The sequence below is a fragment of the Sander lucioperca genome, chromosome 7, assembly GCF_008315115.2.
Source record: "Sander lucioperca isolate FBNREF2018 chromosome 7, SLUC_FBN_1.2, whole genome shotgun sequence".
Taxonomy (NCBI): domain Eukaryota; kingdom Metazoa; phylum Chordata; class Actinopteri; order Perciformes; family Percidae; genus Sander; species Sander lucioperca.
In genome coordinates this window covers 40,165,904-40,191,210 of record NC_050179.1, presented here as the reverse complement: position 1 = coordinate 40,191,210, position 25,307 = coordinate 40,165,904, and the positions used below count along the sequence as shown (strand labels likewise).

General features: G+C 40.8%; 2 protein-coding genes and 1 long non-coding RNA gene across 5 annotated transcripts; 1 reads left to right on the top strand and 2 right to left on the bottom strand.

The window, feature by feature from the left end:
- The first annotated feature begins 242 nt into the window (after positions 1 to 242).
- gabarapl2 (GABA(A) receptor-associated protein like 2) lies at positions 243 to 13,903 on the top strand. Of its 2 annotated transcripts, XM_031285562.2 has the most exons (5): positions 353 to 476; positions 1,679 to 1,734; positions 3,430 to 3,602; positions 5,513 to 5,629; positions 13,855 to 13,903. In XM_031285562.2, exons 1-4 carry the CDS (start codon positions 443 to 445, stop codon positions 5,625 to 5,627), a joined length of 378 nt encoding a protein of 125 aa, XP_031141422.1. In that variant the 5' UTR covers positions 353 to 442; the 3' UTR covers positions 5,628 to 5,629; positions 13,855 to 13,903. The 2 variants fall into 2 exon arrangements, with proteins under 2 accessions (XP_031141420.1, XP_031141422.1); XM_031285560.2 differs by lacking the exons at positions 5,513 to 5,629; positions 13,855 to 13,903 and adding an exon at positions 4,763 to 5,490 and having other exon boundaries at positions 243 to 476.
- On the bottom strand, positions 9,834 to 11,104 carry LOC116040256. The gene is made up of 3 exons (XR_004102619.1): positions 10,935 to 11,104; positions 10,711 to 10,712; positions 9,834 to 10,100 (listed from the first exon to the last, which is right to left on the bottom strand). It is a non-coding gene; the product is annotated as an uncharacterized LOC116040256 (long non-coding RNA).
- Positions 12,341 to 20,396, bottom strand: adat1 (adenosine deaminase tRNA specific 1). 2 transcript variants are annotated; one of them, XM_031285558.2, is made up of 9 exons: positions 20,090 to 20,396; positions 19,174 to 19,242; positions 18,787 to 18,841; positions 18,300 to 18,430; positions 16,817 to 17,447; positions 15,826 to 15,971; positions 15,313 to 15,412; positions 14,434 to 14,520; positions 12,341 to 12,621 (listed from the first exon to the last, which is right to left on the bottom strand). In XM_031285558.2, the coding sequence occupies exons 1-9, from the start codon at positions 20,274 to 20,276 to the stop codon at positions 12,489 to 12,491; spliced, it is 1,539 nt and encodes a 512-aa protein (XP_031141418.1). In that variant the 5' UTR covers positions 20,277 to 20,396; the 3' UTR covers positions 12,341 to 12,488. The 2 variants fall into 2 exon arrangements, with proteins under 2 accessions (XP_031141418.1, XP_035859343.1); XM_036003450.1 differs by lacking the exon at positions 18,787 to 18,841.
- Positions 20,397 to 25,307: the final 4,911 nt, after the last annotated feature.

The following is a 25,307-nucleotide window of genomic DNA, read 5'->3' as shown; positions in this document are numbered from 1 at the left end:
ATTGACAAGCTACCCAGCATTCTGTAAAGTAATATATTTGCCAACAATATATAAATAAATTAAAATTAGCTCCACCTTTAACAGCTTTACCTTTAGGTGTACAATTGCTACTTTATTTTAAAAGATCTGAGTACTTCTAACACCACTGCCTGCTGGCAGTACCCTGCACGTACAAGTCTAATTGTTTGAGGGCTCATTTGATGTTGTGATTATTTCCGAGAGAACGTGAAGGTAGCATCATTTTTCACCACCCCTCTGTCTGACGGTGACGTCACCTCCCATAGACGGACAGTTGGATTCTTCGGGCAGAAGAGACAGTTGTTGACGTTTTGTTTTGATCGCTTTTGTCTGAATTTTTGGACATTACGCCGACATTATCCGCGGATTTAGAAACCCGCCTTTCGACTCTACCATCACGCCTCAGTGCGGGGATCCAGCAAAGATGAAATGGATGTTTAAAGAGGACCATTCCCTGGGTAAAGGGGTTTGGATTGTTATGAAACAAGAGATGCTCGTGTCATGTCATGCGCCCTCCTTTCTGTTTTGCTCTCTCTGCGATTTTGCCATATAATTACACATAGGTGCAGTATGCATGTTTGTCACCGCAGCCAGCAGATGAATGATACATAATTGCTAACGTTGCATGACTAGCAACAAATGCTAACACGTTTTTCCTTGTGAGTCAAATGACCGCTGTCACCTTTAATATTGCTGATATGTTAGTCAGCTGTTTTTATCCCTGAGACGTGTCTTTCTTTTGCATGGAGTCATTTCATCGCCAAATAACTTTTTGCATTGCTTCACACTGCTTGGGTATATTTTCGCCCTGCGGGGTATATTTTGCTGACAAAAGACAGCAAAAAATGTCAAGCAAAACAAATAAAAAAGAGCACGACTTTTGATTATTATTAGTAAATTAGTGCCGAATGTAAGAGTGTTATCTTTGTATTTGTTCCAGAGCTTGTACCTTGTTCCACTAACAATAACATATTAAGGTTTCAGGGGGAACATTCATTTAACAGAATTTTGAACTGAGTTTGGTGTAAAACTCTCTCCATAGTCGGATAGCTGAAGTTTAGAGTTCAATAAGTGACATTTTTGTCACTTAGCTCTTCAGCTCCTTTAGCTTAACTGTGTTCATATTGGCTTCAGATAACCTCCACTCTCCTTTTTAAAGAAACACAGCTGCTGGTCTTGCAGAGATGTTTCTAAAAGTAGGCCTCTTATCTGGGCTAATGAAAGCGTGCAAAGTGTTGAACCTAAATGGATCGGCCACATCTTATCACCCATCACCTTACCCTCCCCTCTCTGGCCTCTGTTCAGTGTCTGCCTGCTGCAGGTCCTGATAACAAAGCACACATGTAGGCCTACTATAAGTAGAAGCACTGTCACTCTTTAGATAATAAGTACTACAATGTTTAGTATCATTTAATAAAGACTGTATGAAGGTAATTCCACTTTGACTTGGTGAATAGTTGCATCCTGTACAAAGCATCCACTCCTCTGTCTGTTCAGACTGCTGCTAGCTTGTATGCTGTGCTTGATCTTTCATATGGAGCATTGGATCGGACAAGGCTTGGCTGTATTTGGCAGTAAGGCTGTGAGAGAAGAGGCTCCCAAGAGGCCTCACTCATCCCTTTAATCCTGACTTCCTGTTTGTTTCCTGTCCCTCCCTCAGAGCATCGATGTGTGGAGTCAGCCAAAATACGAAACAAATATCCTGACAGAGTACCGGTGAGTGTGGGGGAAGGTGGTGTTTTTGCAGTGGGATGGAGGTTAAGGGTACAGATCGAGTGAGTGACAGAGAGTCAAGAGATAAGGAGTGAGTGTCTGGTTGAGTAAATGACAGGTATGGGTGGAAAAGAAGAGAATGAGTGAGTGGTAAAAAGAGAGAGAACCAGGGTTCCAACTGTGACCCCTATGAAAAATCCCAGATTTCTATGACTTTCCATAACTAAGTCTGAGTGACAAAGTTTCTCATGTCTGCTTTCATATTCACCTTATAGTCTCACGTTGCCAGACCTTCCTCCACAGCGCTGCAGAGAAAGGTCTGGCATTCACACACAGCATTCCAGGATGGGAGAAAAATGTGTTCTGGTTTATTGGCATTTCTTTAAACCAATCACAATCGTCTTGGGCGACGCTAAGTGCCGGACAGAGCCACGGTGCCTCTGCTAAATAGCGTTGGGACAAGACTTGTACATGTGTACATGTAAAAAGTAGTTTTAATCGTGCAACAGAAAACTCAGATTGGACAGATAGTCTAGCTAGCTGTCTGGATTTACCCTGCAGAGATCTGAGGAGCAGTTAACCATAGTCCTCACCAGTCCACCAGGTTAGAACGCCAACAATAAGAAAGATGAAGGGGACAGAAAATACATGCATCCAGCGGAATTACCTGTGGCCTGGAAGTGGAACCTGTCAAACTCAATACCTTTTTTAATTCTTGCATTCTGCATCTGTAATGGGAGGACTGCTGGGAGGAACCGGGCACATAGTTAAAGTTCCTTATATTGTGTAGGCTTACTGCATTATTAGATCTTTTATAAGACACAGGGGTCAACACTGAAGGGGAGTGTAAACAAGAGCACGGTAGAACTGCTAAAATATTTACATTTATTTTAACCTAATCATTAAGATCTGCTTTCAGCACTTTAAAGCTGCACAGGTCAATAATATTATATTAGCAACCCACAGAGAATGTAACCCTATAGGGTGACCATCAGTTTCCTTCCACTAGAAGTGCTGTTGTTGCCACTGACAGGCTCAGATTGTTATTCTAAGTGTCTGATAACTTTAAAGAAAAATACCTTTTTGTTAAAGAGTAAGATCCTTTTTGTTTAACCAGAAACAGCCCTGAAATCACCATCACCAAACCCACCAGACTCCATGTAAATAATCAGGACTTTTAGCGTGCGTAGAGCCAGCATATTTCCATCAGACTCCATGTAAATAATCAGTACTTTTAGTGTGTATAGAGCCAGCATATCTCCACATGTAAATGGGTGAATTAAGGGTTTATTTCAACCAAACCAGAGTGGTGATTGTTGGAACAGTGGAAAGATGAACCAAGACGGCTTTTCATACTGTAATTTTATTTAGTTTCTGTCCTCTTTGAATAGAGTGTTTTTTATTAAATGGGGTCTTTTAAATGGGTGGTTTAATAGGGATTTGGCATTACATTTTAAACGAAACCAACCAATATGTTTAATAATGACTCACTCCTGTCCTGACGCAGTTGTAAGCCTGTGAATACTTGGCTGAAGTACTATGGGTTCAACTGACAAACTGATATTAGTATATCCTATAATGGCCATATAGGTTCTGTTACAGCAGTGGACAAAACTGTGAATCTGAATATTAGCGTCAACCCATGCCATACCAAACAGTGTTAAAAGCCCAATCTTTCTGTTTACCTATGTGCTCCAGGTGATAGTGGAGAAGGTTTCTGGCTCGCAGATAGTGGACATTGATAAGAGGAAGTACCTTGTGCCCTCTGACATCACAGTGGCCCAGTTCATGTGGATCATCAGGAAACGCATCCAGCTGCCTTCAGAGAAAGCCATCTTCCTCTTTGTCGACAAAACTGTCCCCCAATCCAGGTGAGATCAACACACCGAAACAGCTTGCGTGTAACTCTACATTTCTCCGTTCTTGGCTGAGATAGAGGACATAGTGCTGCTTTAATTAGCCAGCGGCTAGCGGCTTAATCCCGACAAAACACCACAGTGAATTTCAGCCTGCATGCACGTTTTTTCAACAATCGGATCCAGCCCTACAATCACCCTAAAACCACATTTTATTGATTGTATAAATCATGTACTGTGAGGCCCTGGCCTTCTTAAAGTGATATGCAGTGAAAGGTAGTCTTACTTCCCCACTCGTTTGTGTACCATGTGGATTGTGTTTATCTATCCATCTGGGTCTGAGGAATTAAATTCCCTGTAAAAGAGGATGAAGCCACACCTGCACTCTCAATTCACATTGATCACAAACACTACCATTTTACTGTTCACAGCTATTGACATGCTGATGTGATGAGAATTCTGAGTTGCTTCCCAGACCTTTGTATTATACCCTTTCCCACCAAAATTAGCATGTATATGTGATTTTTTTTAAACACGGAAAAACCTGATGACTCCTTTCTTATTGCCAGTAGACGAGGATGCCTGTCTGTTTATTTTGCTTCTGATGTGTCCTGTTTACTGTCACCAACATGCCAGAAAGTGTTAACTTTTCCTGCTCCAGCTATTAGATACAGTTCACAAAACGGCAAACTCTGCTGTGTATTCACTTGATATCTTAGCTAATAAATGATAGATAGATAGATAGAAAGATAGATAGATAGACAGACAGACAGATATATAGACAGACATACAATGAAAATCGGTTTAGCAGCTCTTCAGCAGTGTGTAAAAAAATTGAATAAATAGAACAAGAGTGCTGTTTTTCAGCCGATTTGTTTTGCTCTGTACAGTACGGAGGGGAGGGGAGAGAACAGGCAGTGTCCAGGGTCCTTTATTATACAGCTGGCTTTCTTTTATCTGTCAGCCAGTGTAGATGTCCTAGGTAGATGTGTAGATGTCTTTAAGTTACACTTAAAGGGGTTGTGCTCGACATTCAGAACAATTCAATATAGCAGTGAACAAGTATTTGCTACGTAAAGATATAGCTGAGTAATGGCGTCCTGAGCAGAGAATGAAGTCACACTCCCTCTGTGTGTGTGTTGTAATTTGAGCTTCTCTATTCTTTTTTTTGATAGCAGGTCCAGTCGTGCGTGCATGTTAGTGCATGAGTGCCTTGTGGTTTCGGTATCGGATGCCGAGGGCCGCGATAAAGCGTCTGTGAGAGCCGTGTGGAGGCAATCCCTGACCACTTTTTTTCAGTATTTCAAGTACAGCACCTACACTCTCCTACGCTCAGACCGACTGCTCTCCATTCACCGTACAAGACATCAGTCTATCCTGTTGCAAAACCGTGTGCTGCCAATTCAGATCTGGATCCAAGCATGTCATGAAACATGTTTCTTTGCCATGGCTGTTGATATGTCTTTATCTTCTGTACTATATGTGTAATTGTTTGTTTGTCCTTTTCTTTTTTTGAGCAGAGCTGCTCGGGAATGCAAAGAATTACAGTGTAAACTGACAATAAAGTTGTATTGTATCGTATAAACTGATTTATTGGTTGGGCTCTAACCCGTAAGCAGGATGGATGATGCAAAGAGAGGCTTTGAAATTAGAAATTATATGAATAATGAAATATTTATTGTATGAATGTATATCGATGTGTTGTTCTTCAATAATAAGGAAACAACCTACAACCTCTTTCTACAGTTTTGTCCTTCGGGAACGCGGTAGGTTTTAGCACGGAAAACTGATTTTAAAATTCTGTCGATCGGCACAAACTGGCGATGTTCGTCTTCACAAACCCATATAGGAGATGCAAATATAATCGATTCTACTTGACTGAGTGTGTGATCTAATAAGAGTCTGGTTTCTGCTGTGTGTTGCAGTCTGACTATGGGCCAGCTGTACGACAAGGAGAAGGACCAGGACGGCTTTCTGTACGTGGCCTACAGCGGAGAAAACACCTTTGGTTACAAGGCCTTTTATACAACACGGGGCTAACGCTTTGCTAAATACCAGCCTCTATCTCTCTATCACTCACACACACACACACACACACACACACACACACACACACACACACCCCCAACATATACTAATGCACAATGTTTCAAACATTGGCCCTTTCAAGTAATGCACCTTCACACTTGGCACAGTTATTTATGGTCAATTTTGATACTAGAAAATACACATTTTATGGTGAAAATGAATGACACCAAAATGCTACAATAAACAAACAAGTAACAAACGTGGCAGACTCAGATGATAATCAGTGTCAAGAAATGCTTGACCCAATGCTTGGTCCTTTGTCATGATTACTGTTTAAAAGTTGTGGAGAGAAATATCGTTAACACTGCCGTAAAATAAGAATAACAATGCACATTATAGGCACGTCAGATATTCATTTTCCAAGTATCAACATCAGTATTAAAGTAAAAAAAAAAAAAAACTCATTTAAGCTTTGATACACACACACACACACACACACACACACACACACACCAATCATTGCTCATTACCCAATCATGCTCTATTTTCTTTCAGTCCAGCTTTGTTGTCACAGATATTTGTGTTCAGCTGAAGTGAGAAAGAAACCCTATAACCATGTGACTAGCTAACCACATTATGGATGTATTTGTGTGGCTCTTTCATATTATGTATAAAAACTTCACTATTTAACTTTAAAGCCGCAGGTACACGCAGCACTACGATAGGCTATGAGAACAACTATAAGCATGTGAAAGAAGACGGTGAATGATGGTGGATGACTGTAAGCTGCTAGCAAGGAGGCAGCCAGTGTAAAGTTCAGGGGTGATCCTAGGATCAGAGCTTTAGGGGTGCCTCGAACCCTTTTAATGTCATTTTTTTTTAAATGTTATTCTACTGTGCTAACTGTGCATTTTAACATCATTTTGGACCACCACGATAGGGTAAACACTGAATGATGTTAACTAGAAAGACACCAACAATTCAGAGAAAACTTCCTTTAATGCTGAGCCACAGGGCCGTTACTACAAAGGTCAGGTGGTATTACACATTAAGTCGGAACTGTATCCATGGAGAAGCCGACATTTCCAAAATGCACTATCAATAACTTTGAAAAATTTGAGATTTATGGGATTTTAACTAATGGCTGACAAGCACTATTTTCTGAAAATGGCTCAGAATGTGTTTTCTAAATGATCTAGGCATCTAGATTAAAATTTTGGGTTTAGTTTCACGATGTTGTGATATTCATAGAGCAGAACTCCTTAGCTTAGAGTTTTTTCTAGCAATTATTTTTTATGGGTGCCGGTATCAAGGCTCAAATGGCCCCTGGTATAGTGTGTCCAGCTCAGGGCCAGGGCCCAGCCCCTGTCCCTAGGATGTTACTCAGTACTTCCCAGCCTGGCTGTTATGTATTTGCACATTGTGTTATCCAACAGCATGACATAAACCGCGGTGACCTGCTTATGAAATCTAACACTTTACTTGAAGTTTACTGTGTCGAATTGTGACATTTTTATAAACAATGCTGAAGTTAGCTTCCGATTCAGCAGTTTGTGTAGTGGCCTACAGCGGAGCAGTGTGTGTGTGTGTGTGTGTGTGTGTGTGTGTGTGTGTGTGTGTGTGTGCGTGTGCGTGTGCGTGTGTGGTAGAGTGAGTGAGAGAGTGATGGTGATTATCTTCAGAGTGAGTAGTGACTCTAGAGTCATAGTGAGAGAAACAAAGTGTCTCCCCTGTTCTTTCTGACCACGGTGAAATCTGGAGCAGGAGAAGTTAACCCTCTCCTGGATGTCATGTTGTTTCTGGAGAAGGAGAACCAGGAAATGAGTCGGGGGAAATGCAACGCTACCAAGCCACGGCCGAGCGGCGTATGTCGCCGTGACATGTAGTTACATTTTTTTCGTGAGGTGCACGTCAGGCTAATGTGTATTTATTTCCGTGTTTTCTATTGTACTGCTGCAAAAACCGTATTTCCCTGCTGGGTATCTTATCTTATCTTAAGTTCAGTACAGTACAGTTTGTCTTTAAAAATGACGACTGCTAATACACTGTGAGCCATCAGCACACAAACAGGATCACCATAACATCAGAAACATTGTTATCTAGGACGTGTATTAGTTTTGCCATTTGTTCCTGGATTGAGATAGAGATACACAGTATTTGTCCCTGCATATTTTGTCCCTTTTTTATATGTTCATGATTAAAATACACAAGGCTCTCAGCTGATATGTGGGTTAATAAAAATACTTCAAGTAAAGTGTTGCTCGAGTCCTGCACGGTGTCGTTCTTCTCTTCACTCTCATGACTCTGACGCTGACATTTTGGCTGCACCTGTAGTTTTTGGTGCAGAACCAGAATGAGGCGTTAGTGAGGCATCCTTTACTTGACCCATTGAAGTATTCATATTTGTGCACCACAAAAGCTGATTCAGGCTTTTAAACATGTTATGTAGATGTGTAATATATTGATGGAATGCTATGATATTCAGTATTGTTTTTATTTCATCAGTGTTGTATGATTGTTAAATATATCTTAAAGACATAAAGGAATTTTAGATATTTAAAAAAGGTAAGGTAGCTGGGAGACCTGACCAATAAAAATGAATGTAAAATGAATCGTAAGGTGTTTGTCTCATTTAAAAATGTTTAAAAATGTCACTACACTTTCACTTTATGTTTGTTCAAAATGAAAGAGGACACACAAGAAACACTGATTAGAAACTGAACTTTTGTAAAAAAAAAAAAAACACTCCCCAGGCCAGCTACGAAGTCACAGTAAAAGGAAGTTAGAGCATCTTTAGCGTCAGTAATGTTAAACAGAAGATGTGGGTGGGGGTAAGTTATCAGAGGGATTTAAATCAAATGCTTTAGCTCAGGGGTCAGGCCAAGGACCCCTTACCTGAATGAGAGACAGAGCAGGGGCCCCCTACTGTATAAAGATTTTGTTGCATATTACACTGGGCTGGATAGATGAAAATGGATGAATCAATATGTATATTTGTACATCATGTTTTAATGTAAAACATACATGTGATAGGCAAAGTGTTTCCTTAAGCTTAACTGTGAATGGCTACCTTACTTAGTAAGCCAATCATCAATATTGTGTTAACTAATTGTTTTTTATGAAGAGGTCGATTTAATGGTGGGAAATCTTGCAGAAAAAAAGTTGCTATTCCAGCATATTGCAACAGCTGCCAACACTGCCAAGCAACCCAAAAAAGGGAGACAACTTTTCAAAAAGAGAGTCTGACAATGAACGCAATGAAGCGTGTCAATATTGGCTAACCGTTTGGGAGATGGAGGGAAAATGTTGCTAATAGTTTTGCCAAAGCATAGACACACGTCTGCGGCTCGCTCCCAGCTCAGAAGGCTCAACTATTAGTAACATTTTGTCTCAATCTAGAAAAGTCTTCGCCGATAATAACACGTGTTTTATTCATAAACATGAACTTCAATCAAAGTATGTCATCTCAAAGGCCTTTACAAAGAAAACATTCTTCCATTACATTATTCCGTCAACATAAAAAGTTAGTGAAAACATAGTGTGAAAACATCATAATCAATAGAGATAATTGGGTTATTTGTCTGAGCATTACCAGGTATTTGCAGTCAACGTATGCCCACAGTACAAAGAACACTTAAAAAAGCAACTTAAAAACAAGACCTTTAAATCTCCACAACTCTCTACTGCTGAGCAATGAGAAGGACGTTAACCACATGGGGTAAAGCTTCCTGCTCAGAGCTGTTAGCCCAGCTGAAGTGGGATCTGCTGAGCTAAAGCAACACAGTAGACCCTCAGTTAACATTGATTGGGTGTGTTGTGCAGAAAATATGCAGCTTCAACGTATTCTTTGTCTCCATGAGTGAGTTAAGTGTCCCTCAGGACTGGAGTTTTGGTTTCCGTAGCGACCATCGTACCTCCAGGCGCTCGTTATGTTGCAGGAGCACAGTAAGCGGCAGGTTTGTGTTGAAAAAGCCCGGTAAAACTGTAAATCACCATTGTATCAAAATAAAATGTCCCTCTTATCTGTGAAGTAAGTATGTGACTCGTTTCAACTATACCCCTCAAAGAACCGGAAACAAGAACCGGAATCAAAATAATAATTAATAATAGATTTGAGTAATTTCTTTTGGGGGAAAAAAAGTCCAAATTCTCTGATGTCAGCTTGTTAAATGTGAATATGTTCTAGTTTCTTCTCTCCTCTGGGACGGTAAACTGAAGATCTTTGAGTTGTGGACAAAACAAGACATTTGAGGACGTCATCTTGGGCTTTGGGAAACACTCTTTTGGGTTTTAAGAAAATGGTTTGTAATGCTATTTTTGAGGGTTACAAATGTGATCAATGATCTTGTTTCTTTACTTATATCTTGCATAGATTTAATCGATTTAATGGATAAGAACATAGGATAGGCATGTGTTAGCTGTTGCTTCAGCCTAATCCTTTCAGCTATTTACTGTTTGAGTTTACACTGTAACATGTATATAAGTCTGCCTACTTCCTCTACAAAACATCAATCGCCTCCACCCCTCCCTTACCCCCACACTGCCGCCATCCTTGTCCACAGTCTCGTCACTTCCCGTCTGGATGACTAACTCTCCTCTTCGGCCTCCCTCACAAATCCCTCCATAAACTTCAACTGGTCCAGAATTCAGCTGCCCGCATCATAACTCGAACCCCCTCCATCCACCACATCACTCCTGTCCTCCAACAGCTCCATTGGCTCCTGGTCCAGTCCCGGTCCACTGGCTCCTGGTCCAGTTCCTGTCCTCCAACAGCTCCACTGGCTCCTGGTCCAGTCCCGGTCCTCCAACAGCTCCACTGGCTCCTGGTCCAGTCCTGGTCCACTGGCTCCTGGTCCAGTTCCATATCCAGTTCAAAGTCCTCCTGTTTACATTCAAGGCCATCCACAACCGCGCCCCCCCCCCATATTTGTCTGATCTCCTCCAGGTTCCCACTCCCTCCCGCTCCCTCAGATCCTCTTCCTCCATACACCTGTCTGTCCCCTCTGCCCGTCTCACCACCATCTCTGGAAGTCATTACCACCCCAACTCAGAAACATCGATTCATTCCCCAATTTCAAATTGCAACTCAAAACACATCTGTTAAAACTATTCCACTTGATGTCAATCGCTCTGCCTCTTTCTGTTGTTTTTATTGTTGTTGTATTCTTTATTTTTATTTATATTTTTTTGCTGCTTTTAAATGTCTTATGTATCCCTGTACGGTGTCCTTGAGTGCCGAGAAAGGCGCCTTTAAATAAAATGTATTATTATTATTATTATTATTATTATTATTATTATTATTATTATTATTATAAGTACTGTTTTTATGATGACTAAATAAAAAACTACAACTACTACTTTGGAAAACACTGATCAACATTTTTCACTATTTCCTGACATTTTATAGACCAAACAACTTAATTGAGAAAATAATCCACAGATCGACAATGAAAATAATTGTTAGTTGCAGCCCTAGGAGAGCATTTTTACTATTTATTCTCTTCACTTATATTTATTTATTGTTTGCTTATCTGTGTCTTGTACTCCCCGCTGCAACAGTGTGAATCTCTCCATTGTGGGATTAATAAAGGATTTTGAATCTTTTGAATCTTGAATCATTTAAACTAGGACTAGGAAGTTGAACCAGGAACATTGTCCGCTCGCGGCCAGGTACGCCCAGCTGTGTTTTCAGAGCATGAACACCAGCCAGCTGCAGCAACGTGTTCCACACATTGTGAAATTAAACCGTCATCTGAGGACACTAAACAGCGGTCATCAACCCCTCTGAACAGCATGACAGGTGTCCTGCTGTTGCAAGCAGTGACATCCTGGGACAGGGGAGGCTCAAATACGTATAGCCAAACAATATTCATCTGGGCCTCAAAGCTGGCTGACCAGCTGATGCAACAGGCAAGTTGGACCTTTCAGCTGCAGAGTGGCAGGGGCGATTCTAGGGGTGGCACAGAGGGGGACCAATAATCAGTCAGGGAGGGCCAGGGGTGGGCATTTTATCAGAATACAATGTAGAAAATCTGCTTAGAAATATAGGAAATATTGGACAGAACAACACAATGTCATTCTGCTAAATAAAACACCACATTCATTATTAATTTCACTTGTTTTCATTTTAAACAAATTGTATATCTGAATACAATACACATTTTCTATAGGCTCACTCTGCCACTTAAAAAAAAACAAAAAAACAATTCCAGTGCTGGTTCCATGGTATCAGAATTTTGGATTGTCGTCATGGCAACATTAATTGGTCATGTGGCAAGGGCTGGGAAGATTGGCAGAACAGGCAGCCAAGTGACAGTACGCTCATCCAATGGGAATCACCATTGTCACATTGACAGCACCCTAGTGTTGCTTTGCTAGTCCACACAGCATTCCTGGATGGGAGAACAACGTGCTCTGGTTTATTGTTTTTTCTTTAAACCAATCACAATCATCTTGGGCGGTGCTAAGCTCCAGACGGAGCCACGGTGCCTCTGCAAAATAGTCTCAGGAAGGAACTTGTTTTGGTGGAACATGTGTACGTTCAAAAGTAGTTTTAGTCGTGCAACAGAAAACTCAGATTGGACAGATAGTCTAGCTAGCTGTCTGGATTTACCCTGCAGAGATCTGAGGAGCAGTTAACCATAGTCCTCACAAATCCACCAGAGGTTAGAACGCCAACACAGAGACAGAGGAAGGGGATGGACATCCGGCCGAAAATGAGGGACGTCTGGCGGAATTTCCGGTAGCACCGGAGCAATCCCGGAAGTGGAACGTCATGAATATAGACTAACAGCACCCTAGCCCAATGGATTGGGAGGGGGGGGGTGCCATCCCTTTGCCCCCTTCTAGTCCTGCCCCTGCAGAGTGGGGAGTTCAGTGGAAGAGCAGGAGATCTCTGTCGCTGCGTGGCCACAGAGGGAAGGCCTGGCTGTGGAGCTGCTGCCAGGCCTGCTGAAACAACTGGGACGCCTGCTTGTAGTCCCAGTAGGTCTGCAGCTCTGCTCTCCTGAACAGATGCACATAAAAAAAAGCATGAGGGGAAAAAACCCAGCTCATTTTAACAAACATCTCTGCTGTAATTAATGAAAACAAAAAGTTATGTGTGTTACATACAAGGTTAATAGGCCCCCGTTTTGGAAGATCCTTCCACTCTGAGAGAGAAAATTCCATCAGTGCTCTCTGAATGGATACAGATGTCCATTACTAGGCAGGAGAGTGCTTGTATTACAATGGAAGTCTGTTTTTGTGCCATCATGGCCACATATGACACAATGGTATCTTTACCACTGCTTAGCTTATAGCTCTGCCAACATTTTTTATTTTTGTAAGAATTAATCTATACAGCATTTCAGTGTAATGCTTTTGGTTTTATTATTGCTATTACATTGTAATAGATAGATGCAGATATTGTTACTAAAGAATAAGTCTGATGATAGTCTGTATTTATCTTACTGTCAATTAATCAACCCATAAAAAGACAAAAAAAAACAGCAATGATTTGACACTAACAAAATATAAATTGCATGTCATTTACAAAATGTAAACTAAATTCAGTTCATTTACAGTGTTTTGTATTTGTAATTGCATCCTGTGATACAGTTACCAGGTTTATCTTAGTCACAGAATGAGTTTATTTAAAATAGGCCTTTTACCTGGAGGACATTTTGACATGTCACAGCAGGAAAAGCACAGGTGTAAATATTAAAATGAACAACGGCTGAATGTAGCTGCTTCAGTTGTTCATGCTGGCTTACTGGGACACTTGAACAGAAGCCCGAGCCATCATTAATGTTATAAGTAACACCTGTGTTTTTCTACTATGACAAGTCAAAATGTCTGCTGTAAAAAGGCCAACTGTTAAAAGCTTGGCATGTGTGCCAATCACGTTACTTGAGTCACTGCATTAAGAACAAAATCTATTCAGCTTGGATCTGTGCTTTTTTAATCATTTATGTCCTATCAGACACAAAACTCTATGAATACAGACCAATGACACTCTCTGACCTCAGTTGTCTCCCCTTACCAGACATACCATTGTTGTATAAAGTGGTGTCATTGTATCCTGGGGCTGTGTGTGTGTATATATGTGTGTGTGTGTGTGTGTGTGTGTGTGTGTGTGTGTGTGTATGAGTGTGTGCCCATCCATGTGGAGGCCAGGCTGGGATCAGGTTATCTGCTAAAATGCTGATAAACAGAGAGACCACTGTTCTCCCTTTGGAGATGATTCTCAGCCATCTCTCTCTCTCTCTCTCACACACACACACACACACACACACACACACACACACACACACACCATGTGAACAGGCTAACAGATGAAATGTGAGCACTAAATGTAACATACAAACCCACACAGTGAGAGCCACAGTACACATAAATATGCAAAACACACACACACACACACACACACACACACACACACACACACACACACACACACACACACACACACACACACACACACACACAATTTGTTGTGTAATCTCAAGCAGGCTATGTGACAACATTTGAAAAACAAAACCTGGGACGATATCCCAGTATGTGCAGTAACAGCACTCCGTGTTCCAGATTGTACAATTCCTTTAAGCCCTGTTGCACTTTGTTTTGAAAACGCTGTTACTTGTGATTACTGTGACACATAAACCACTGACTTATTTTGCCTTGAGCAGCAGATGAGATGAGAGTTACCCAAAAGGACAAATTGATAGAAGCCAGACCATCGTTTGGAGATCTCCATTAGTGTTTTCGGGTTGTTCAGATTTCATTTGCGGCTGTTTGAAACCCCAGTGAGATTATGAAAGAGCCGATTGTTTGTTACCTGAGGGAGTCGGGAAGTGCTGAGGGCTCAGTGGCTGCTACCAGAGACAGGAAGGAATAGAAAAGCTCCAGTTTACACAGAAGAGACCTGAAGACACAAACATGCATAAATATCACTCCAATTTGGTCGAAATCAATAGTCTATAGTGATAAAATTCAGTAAACCGTGACTTATCATTTGTATAGGCCTGTAACAATTATTACATATATGTCTTATTGTCATTCTTTTTTAAATAATCCTGATTTCTTTGTTAACCCTCCTGTTGTCCTCGGGTCAAATTTGACCCATTTTCTAAAAGTTTCTATATCAGAAATTTGGGTTACATTCAACCAAATTGTCAAAGAAAATAACGTGGATGGTTCCATACAACCATTACTCTTTACAAGTTAACTACTTTCATTCATTTGGAGAAAAAAAATGACAAAAGAACGATAAAAAAAGTGATAAATGTCGGAAAAAACTTCAAAAGCGCAGGGAAAAAAAAATCGAAATAAACATAAAAAAATTGCAGAAAAAAAAAAAAGACAAAAACATCGGAAAGAGTGACAAAAAACGTGGGAGAATAGTGACAAATAAAATGGAGAAAAACAGAGGAAAAAGTGATAAAAAACTCGGGAAAAGTGACAAAAAGAACAACACAATGTTGAAAAAAAAGTTTTAATTTAAAATTTCAATAATCAAAAGACGTATCCTGGAATTCATTCAAAACGTTAATTTGTTTAAAAAAGTAATATTTTAAAATTTGACTACAACAGACAATTATATTGTTAATCACAATTATTTCTGAGACAATTAATTGTACAGCAAAATGTGGAGTTGTTACGGCTGGACATTTCTATGATATTAATGTCTGACAGTGTGAGAGAGTGCTGGCTCTACCTGACGTTAGCTGTGCCAAAGGCCTTCTTGGTGACTCCATGTTTGTAGCCGTTGGCAGTGACATCTAGTGGCTGCTCCGTCACATTACACCAGCTGATGGCTGAAACACATCAAGGTTGTATTTAGAGACCAAACTAATCTTTAACTCTCACTGAGCTCCTAAAAAGTACTTTTTCTATTGATGAATTTATGACTTATATGATGTAGGAATTCAGTCCCCAGTTGATTCTGCTGAAAGAGTTCTGGGATCAGTCATTAACAAACTGAAATGTTGTAACAATCTTAGGTATTCTACATTAACCCAACTTTACAATGCCTATCTAACAGAACAGACTGCAGCGATCAGTGTCACTTAGACACAAAAACATAGGAAAACCCAGGTTGAAAAAACTGTACTTTGTCTCATAAAGATGGAAAAGAATGCTAGATGGACTATAATTAGTATTTATTATGATTTCTTGAGTACTTCTTTCTGATCATTTAGACCAAAATATGTGTGCGTGATGATCCTACCTGCTCCACAGGGGGAAATTCGTCCCTGTCTGGCCTTGTGTTGCAGCTGGGTCTGGGCCTGGCTGAAGGGGAACTCCAGGCTGGACTGGAGCAGCACAGGCGGACACACAGAGAAACCAGCAGGGAGGTCCGACACATGGGAGCACCTGGGGAGTACAGGAGGACCACATTCAAAAAGGTCTGCTGAGTCCCTTACACGGAAAGACAATCATCTCCAAAATACTCCAAACACTGTTAAAACAAACAGGGACTGATGACTGGAGCCGACAACGGTGAGGTATTTTAAGCCAAGAGGGTGTAAATCGGGAAGAGAGGACTGTGAGTTTGTAGTGTGTTTAGCGATTGTTGCCGTAATTCTAAGCAGAGGAAGCGTGCCTGTCCGTCGGGTGGCGAGGACGGCGAGGTTGTTGCGTTTTTAGCAGTTCCTACTGTAATTTTAAGCCAAAAAAGTGTGTCTGTCTGTCAGTTGGGTACAGAGCTCCGCGTGAGCACGGGCTTCTATGACTGTCAATATAGCCAGCATCTAACGTTAGCTACTCCGCTGTGCTGTGGAGTAATGTCTGGCTATGTGAGACAAGCGTCTAGCAACATTGTTGTGGATGCTCCGGTCTCAGCCTGGCAACCAACGTGAACTTGGACTCTGGGGAGGAGGGGGCGGGGAGACGACTCTCTGCAGTAATTTTGAATTTGTACTGCAGTAACTGTTTTAAACACTAGCTATCAGTATTACATATTGCACCTTTAAAACATAAAAGGAAATAATTTCCAACATTCTTTTATTGAACAAATTAAACATAGAAAGGAATATAAAAGGCATCACAAAAAAATAATTACATTTACATTTTAAAGTGCAGTTTTCTACTGATATTTTTTTCAACTTTATGTCTTTATGTCGCAGCCTTTCAAGATATGTGTATATTGCGGCAGTTGATATTGTGATGTCAATAAAAAAACGATATATTGTGCAGCCCTATTCAGTATTACTCCTTACCTTGTAACCAAAGCTCTCTGCATAGCTTCTTGGCTGTATGGACACTTCCCCACAACCACGGTGCTGAAGTAGAGCGCCTCCTGTAGGTAGTGGGACAGCAGTGCGCCCTGGAAGCCCAGCACCCCCCAGCGGGCCAGCTTGTCACTGCAGGAGAGGGACAGAGTGGGTTCTCCTCGCCCGGGTTTCACCCGGAGCACCCCTGTGCTGTGGTACCCCATCCCAGGGTGCAGAGGGTCGGCTGGGCCACCCGAGACACACTTAGCCCCCGTTCGGTGAATGTCTGGGACCTGGTAACTGTCAGAAGGGCCTCTGGTTTTCATCTCCAGCTGTGCTGAATCTTGTGAGACAGTTTCCACGGGCGTTTCTGCAGAGTGACTCTGTGATGGATCCTCACTAGAAGATGAATTTGAAAGGAAGGATTGTTTTGTGTCTCCTCTGTCCTCTAGATTTTTCTCCGCGGTCTCCTCTTCCTCCAGACGGGGCAGTTTCATGTTTTTTCCTTCACTGGATTCCTCAGCTTCTCTTTTCAGGTCTCCTCTTGCATCAGTTCCTTCATGGCCCTTTACAGATGTGACAGGAGGGCAGGGCTGAGACTGGCTGTCAATCATGGGGACGATGGCGGCATCACCACCTAGTAATACACAAGACGGTTCAGACTGATTTTGGCTTCCTGGACAAACCACTGGCATGGGGACAGAGTTCAGCTATAGCTTTGTGAAGTCTGATACTGATATGTTTGGACTAAAGCTGTCTGATAAGAATAAAAGTCCATGACTCAGCATTTAGATCACACACGAGCACAAACTTTCTTCTTTGTAGGAACTAAAATAAACAGAAACTGTAAAGAAACATTATAAAACATTCAACAAAAATAATACAACAGCTCAGTTGAATCATAGAAAAAAATATATGCTTACATAAATATTCGGGCTGCACGATATGAGGAAAATATGCGTTAACGCTGTTGAATATCGCGATAATGATATTACTTGCGATAAATTAACAGATATTAAAATGTACTCAGTTCTGCATTTCTGCTGTTCTGTCAGTATTCTGCTAAAATACAATAAATTGCTTGTTGAATTTAAAACAAATAAAAGGAAATCCTTTCTAACTTTTTTTTATTAAACAAATTAAACATAGAAATGAATATAAAAGGCACCACTAAAAAAAGAATGACAGATACATTTTAAAGTGCAGTTTTGTACTCATATTTTATTTCAACTAAAAAAACTAATCTCTGAGTGTCTTTTGCGATATGTTGCAGCCTTTCGTGATGTGCTTATTACACCAGTTGATATTGCGATGACGATATAAAATGTATACATTGTGCAGCCCTAATACATCTAAATTGCAACACATGAAAAATGTATGACAAATGATATAGCTTGATTTAAATCCTGTCGATCATCTCACATAAGTAGCTGGCGGTCGTGTCAAACTAACTAACTAGTTAGGTCCACTGGGAGCATACTGGACTCACAGGGAGTGTGACTGGTGAAGAAGAGGAAGGAAACTCCTGGCTGAAGCCTCCACTTCCCCCGCTCATCTGCCTGACAAAACACAGAGCTGTCCCCACCACTCACGGCCCTGTGCAGCTCCTGGATCAGGTACCTACAAACACACACACACACACACACACACACACACACACACACACACACAGACAGATTGACAGAGAGAGAGAGACAGAGAGAGAGACAGACACACACACACACACACACACACACACACACACAGACAGAGAGAGAGAGAGAGAGACACACACACACACACACACACACACACACACAGACAGACAGACAGACAGATTGACAGAGAGAGAGACAGACACACACACACACACACACACACACACACACAATATGGTAGCAACCTATACGCTTTGGATGGTCAAGGGTCAGCATGGAGCACCAGAGCCAACGAGCCATTAGGGACACACAGAAAGAAAATTTAATACAAATACATACCTGATACATCCCCGTCTAGCAATGACTTCTGCATGGCTGTCATTAAGTACTTCACCTACATGGATGAGAGAAAAACAAAAACAACACATTGACCTTAAGGTTGTATTTCAGAAATGAAGATAATTATTTTAACAATGATGTGTTCACTGTACTTTTATGGGCTGTCATGGACGTCAGTGTGACCTACAGGTTGAGAATGTATTGGTTGTAATCTAAGGTCCGATACAGACAGACGACTGCAAAACAGCATTGTATTCATAAACAAACTTTCATCTGTGTCAATACGACACACAAATGCACCATTTCTGTTGCTATTTAAATACATTTTTTAAATAAATTATCACATTATCAAACATTAATTATGGTAACATGAATAACACCACACACCATTGGGACTCATAGCTGTCCGTCCAATACATTTGGTCCCAGTTCCTAGGGAAACAACCTCCTTCTCAACTGTAAAAGAAAAAAAGAATTTGATTAGAACATAATTCATCACATTTGTCTTCTTATTCAGTGGTGTGGTCTACGTGATACAGGTATAGGCAGTATACCCACTAAGAAAGCTCTAGGATTTCCATATACCCACTTAAAACGTCCAATGACATGCAGCAACATACTTTCCATTATATTTTTGATATATTTTTAATGTCATCTGTGTTCTTTTTCTTCGCATAGGCTGAATAAAGGTATATTGAATTCCACCGTAAATTGGTGCATTAAAGTGTACCCAAATGCACAAAATGAAGTTGTTGACGCTCAAAATAATCCTGGGGGAGGACAGACAGACCCCCCACTATGATATGCCCCCCCCCCAAAGGCAGATTCTGGCCCATATATATATATATGCACGTATGCATACTACAGTACATTAGACTACACCACTGTTCTTATTCTACCTATGGCATTTGATGGGTTTTGTGTTCTAATTTGTTTTGATGTGTTTAGCTGCTACTCTGCATAGCCTAACTAAATATAGGCAGAACATTATTATTATTTTTTTATTCTGAACATTCAAATTTAGCGACGATACTGTGCAGCGTGACTTGGACTATTCTTTGTTCTGTTCACCCTTGAAGTCTAAACCAGAGGTACATTTACTGAATTTAATGTAACGTTATCTTATTGTTACTTTTCTTACGTGCCGATTTTACCAGTAACTTCAGCTAAAAGTTAACGTTTATGGCTTGTAGATATTGTGGACCAAAGACTGGACGAAGCTGTTTTTTTCTACTCCATTTATAAAACATAGTTGACACAATGAGCAAATGAAATATGTAATCTTGTTATTTCGCTGTCCAACCTGTGTCAGAGTCAGCAGCACACCGGGTGATTTTGACAACAGCGGCCAGCAGGGTCCACTCTCTGCCCGGCTCAGGCTTCCCTCTCCGGGGAAGCTGCTTGAAACGCTCGTAGCACAATTTGGCGATTTCATCCGCGTTCACCATGTTAAACCGGACAGGGACGCGCAAGGGAAAGCATACGGGCATTAAAATAGGTATTATACACAGTCACGGTGTCACATGAACAATATATGAACAATATTTTTGATTAGCTCCTTCGACCAACTATGCTGCTTGGAGGCATCTCGAGGAAACGAAGAGGTTACATCCGGGCCTTGTACTTTCACAATAAAGGTCCTTAGAATTGAACATCTTAAATTCATGATGGATACAGTATTGGTAATTAATATATAACTAATTGGAGCACAGAAGTATTATCCTCGTAGTAGAGGAAGCAAAAACAGTTGTAGTAGGTATAATATTAACCCCCATCAGGACCGTGATGAAGATCACTGTCTTAGTAAATAAGTAAATAATTTAAACCAAAGAGATCCTCACAGCCCATCTTGACCCAAACATTCATTTATCTGCTGTGTGGGTTTCAATGTGGTGTGACTACAGGTTCATCTCAGGTCATGTGGTGCTTGTTCTAACCTGCAGTGGTGGAAGAAGTATTCAGATCCCTTACTCAAGTAAAAGTACTAATAATAACAACACACTGTAAAAATACTCCCTTACAATTAAAAGTCCTGCATTACAAATGTTAGTTAAGTAAAAGTCTGTAAGTATCGTCAGGAAAATGTACTTAAAATATCCAAAGTAAAACTACTTAATGCAGAACTCTCCTCCCATTGTAGAAAGTGTAAAGGATCCAACCAGTTGTGTGTTTAATGGTCTGATCATCTCAGCTGGTCTTGTAGCTGTTATATTGTTGGCTAGTTTACTTTATAATCAAACATCAGATTTTATAAACTACATGTGTTCTGTGTGCAGAAATCTGAATGTGTAAAGTAACTAGTAACTAAAGCTGTAACAGATGAATGTAGTGGAGTAACTAAAGTAACTAGTAACTAAAGCTGTAACAGATGAATATAGTGGAGTAACTAAAGTAACTAGTAACTAAAGCTGTAACAGGTGTCCTTGGAAGAAATGGCGTCACTTTGGAGCAAAATGAGTTCCCACTTTTGCGTAAGAGATGTAAGTGTATCCGAGAGCACAAAGAGGCTCAGTGTTGTCATGCTGGCTGCAGCCAGACAGCAGCACAAAATGGTGCAACAGATTTGACCAAAAGAATCAGTGTGCCAGTCAATGTTTGACCTGCACTGCATATCAGGGAGAGAAGGTCAGGTTAGCAGTAATGGAATGTAACTAAGTACATTTACTCAAGTACTGTACTTCAGTCCAAATGTGGATGTACTTGTACTTTACTTGAGTCTTTTCATGCCACTTTCTACTTCTACTCCGCTACATTTCAGAGAGAAATATTGTACTTTTTACTCCACTACATTCATCTGTTACAGCTTTAGTTACTAGTTACTTTACACATAAAGATTACTGCACACAGAACACATGTAGTTTATAAAATCTGATGTTTTATTCTAAAGTAAACTAGCCAACAATATAATGGCTACAAGTCCAGCTGAGATGATCAGACCATTAAACACACAACTAGTTGGATCCTTTACACTTTCTACAATGGGAGGAAAGTTCTGCATTGAGTACTTTTACTTTGGGTACTTTAAGTAAATTTTTCTGAGGATACTTACATACAAAATGAATATGTCCCTGCGTCAATAAAGCTTTTGAATAGCAGATAAATGAATGTTTGGGTCAAGATGGACTGTGAGGATCTCTTTGGTTTAAATTATTTACTTACTTATTTAAGACGGGGATCTTCAACACGGGGTCGGGATCCTGAGGTTTTTTTTTTTTTTTAACCTTTATTTATTCAGGGTAGGTTCACTGAGAGGCAGCCTCTCTTTTGCAGGAACGCCCTGATCACATTCACACAGTTCCACATTCATACCTTGCCAGGCTTACTGGCCTATATGTGAGGTAGTCACTAAGATATGTGCCACATGTATGTTTAACATTAAAACAGGATTTATAAAACCATGCCAACAATTATTAGACTTTTGAATAGCTTAGTATTCTATGCAAAAAAAATGATAAAGGCTTCAGGCCGCCCTACAAGTTATTGTAGGGTCAAGTTATTATGCAACTTCATTTTATACAATATATGTAGTAGGGGGTCCCTGCTCTGTCTCTCTTTCAGTTAAGGGGACCTTGGTCTAAAAAACACTGAAGACCCCTGTACTAAGGGAGTGGTGTTTATAACTTCTAATAGGAGGGCGACACATTCCTAAATGACAATTTGATTTTTTAATCCTAGTTGTCCTTAAAGGTCCCACGACATGGTGCTCTTTGGATGCTTTTATATAGACCTTAGTGGTCCCCTTATACTGTATCTGAAGTCTCTTTTATATAGACCTTAGTGGTCCCCTTATACTGTATCTGAAGTCTCTTTTATATAGACCTTAGTGGTCCCCTAATACTGTATCTGAAGTATCTTTTATATAGGCCTTAGTGGTCCCCTAATACTGTATCTGAAGTCTCTTTTATATAGGCCTTAGTGGTCCTCTAATACTGTATCTGAAGTCTCTTTTATATAGGCCTTAGTGGTCCCCTAATACTGTATCTGAAGTCTCTTTCCCGAAATTCAGCCTTGGTGCAGAATTACAGCCACTAGAGCCAGTCCCACAATGAGCTTTCCTTAGGATGTGCCATTTCTGTGTCTGTAGCTTTAAATGCTATTGAGGAGGAGAGAGGGGGGGGGGCAAGGTGGAGGGTGGGGGTGTGGCCTTGACCAACTGCCACTTTGCTCATTTGAAAGCCATGATGCCTCTCTCTCATGGGCGGGCCAAATTCTCTGGGCGGGCAAAGCAGAGAAAGGGGAGGTAACCTTGCTCCTCATGAGTTCATAAGGAGCAAGATTTCAGATCGGCCCATCTGAGCTTTCATTTTCTCAAAAGGCAGAGCAGGATACCCAGGGCTCGGTTTACACCTATCACCATTTCTAGCCACTGGGGGACCATAGGCAAGCTGGGGGAACACATATTAATGTTAGGGTTAGGGCACGCCGAACAGTGTGGACACCAACACTGGGAGAGAACTGAAGAACACATCATCAGCTTTACTCATCTCACTGGGAATGCAGCTGGCTTCATCATCATCATCCTCATCATTTTATGGAGTAGTGCAAAATACTGTTTTAGTTACAAGTAAATCCACATCACAGACAACAAGCTAATGTTGAAAATAATACATAGTGTCAAAATCAACATCTCTGCTAAATAAAATATGAAGTTAAATGCTGAAATAAAACGACGTGTGACCAAATGAACTGAACGCTGCTTTGATATGGATATTTTCTACTAATATACTGATAATCTTTATGGAGTAGTTTGAAACCACGGCTACCTGCACACACCAAATGGGAAACCAGCTGGAAATATTACTACATTTTATTTCTCACCTTATTCTGCATTATGAATGTCTGTTCATGTGACTGCATGTCATTTCTTATTATCAAGCAGTTGTGTTTGTAGGCAGAAAGGCACAGGTGTATTTAAAGCCATTCATGATGGCTGCCTGTCATCATGCTGACTCACTGAACTCTCTGACTGGGACACTTGATGGAGTCCAGCCACCCTTAAGGTTATCAATTTCAGCTGTGCTTTTCCTACTTTCTCCACAGCCAGCCCCCAAGTGGGCGTGGCATCTATGGCCCGTAATGCCCATTGGTTAATCCGGCTAAATCTCTGACCAATGAGCGAGCAGCTGTGTTGTATTTAAACACAATTCTGGTCACTCTGCTTTCTTTTCATAAAATGGCTCAGGAGGTCTCCAACGAGGACCAGGTACGGTAGGCATAGGCGCCGATACCGTGGCTGCTCCGGAGCTGGAGCACCCACGGAAAATAGGCCAGTATTTCAGTAGGCCAGTAGGCTCCATCATTTAACATTAAACATTGCAGTTGGTGCTAAGTGGAGCGTGTGTCATTGTGTGCCTAGGCTACTAGACAGGTGGAATTGATTCTTAATTTCCCACGAAGCTGATCGCGGTTACGTGTTCATCTCCAGTCCTATCTATTTATTATCGAGTCAATAGGTGTGTGTGTTTGTGTCGGCCGCTGTCCATTTCCTAAGGTTCTGAAATGCAAACATTTTTTGACTAGCCTAGCCCTTTTTTTTTTTAAAAGGACGTGCGCCCGTGAGCACCCACGTAGGAAAACATAAATCGGCGCCTATGGGTTAGTGTCTAATGGAGGTCGTAATATTCAAAATGAACGTTTTCCTCCTCTGGCAGCAGTACAGCAACAACACTGACATATCACCTTTTAAAGTTGATATGATTTACATATAAAGTTGTTAGATATCTGGCTCTTAAGCTGCTAAAAGCTCCACTATGTATGTTAACTAGCTAGTTGGTTACTGTGTCTGTCTGCTGTTTGGTGATGAAAATGTAGTGCATGGCGAGTTTTTAGAGACTTTTCTCTGAAAACCGCTTACTGATGGGGCTCAGAACGACCCTATGAGAGCAGAGGGAGTGAACCAAAACGGTAAAGATGTGGCCGGACAGATGATTGTTCTCTGTAGGTTGATCACTACGAGCGACCCCCCCTTTCACATCATTTGAAACATTGTTATAAAAGGATAAATGCTAGCTGTTCTGTCTTTATTTCAGGTCTTTACTGTGTTAGTTACTTGGTAATACTTTGTTTGCTGTTTACTTGTTTGTAATTTATAGCCAGTGTTAAATACACTACTTATTCCCCAAAACTAAATGCTCAGGACTTTGATTTTACACTGATTCCAATACTTATGGATTATATGAAAAGTACATTCTGACACATTTATAGGACAAAACAATGTCACAATAAAGTGCAAGATGGATGCACAGAGACAAGCTCCTCTAGAGAATTTCACACTAGTGTGATTTCTCCCGGAGCACATCAACACATCGCTGTAGATTTATTCTGGGGTGGTCTGTACGTTTAACTCCACAAATGTATATCTCCTATTTGAACTCAGGGACTGTGGCACATAGTGTGTTTGGATCTGTGGAGGAGATCCAGTATGACTAGGTAAATGAACAATGTTATTAAAGGTTGGAACCATTTCTGTTTTATCTGTTTACCTTCACTACCAGCTTTATGGTGTACAAGTGTACAATGAG

Coding starts and splice junctions, on each gene's coding strand:
- gabarapl2 (XM_031285560.2), top strand. CDS start 443: ATGAAATGGATGTTTAAAGAGGACCATTCCCTGG. Junction 477..1,678: donor TAAAGAGGACCATTCCCTGG/GTAAAGGGGTTT, acceptor TCCCTCCCTCAG/AGCATCGATGTGTGGAGTCA. Junction 1,735..3,429: donor AATATCCTGACAGAGTACCG/GTGAGTGTGGGG, acceptor TATGTGCTCCAG/GTGATAGTGGAGAAGGTTTC.
- adat1 (XM_031285558.2), bottom strand. CDS start 20,276: ATGCCCGTATGCTTTCCCTTGCGCGTCCCTGTCCGGTTTAACATGGTG. Junction 19,243..20,089: donor TGCTGCTGACTCTGACACAG/GTTGGACAGCGA, acceptor TTTCTTTTACAG/TTGAGAAGGAGGTTGTTTCC. Junction 18,431..18,786: donor GCTAGACGGGGATGTATCAG/GTATGTATTTGT, acceptor GTGTGTTTGTAG/GTACCTGATCCAGGAGCTGC.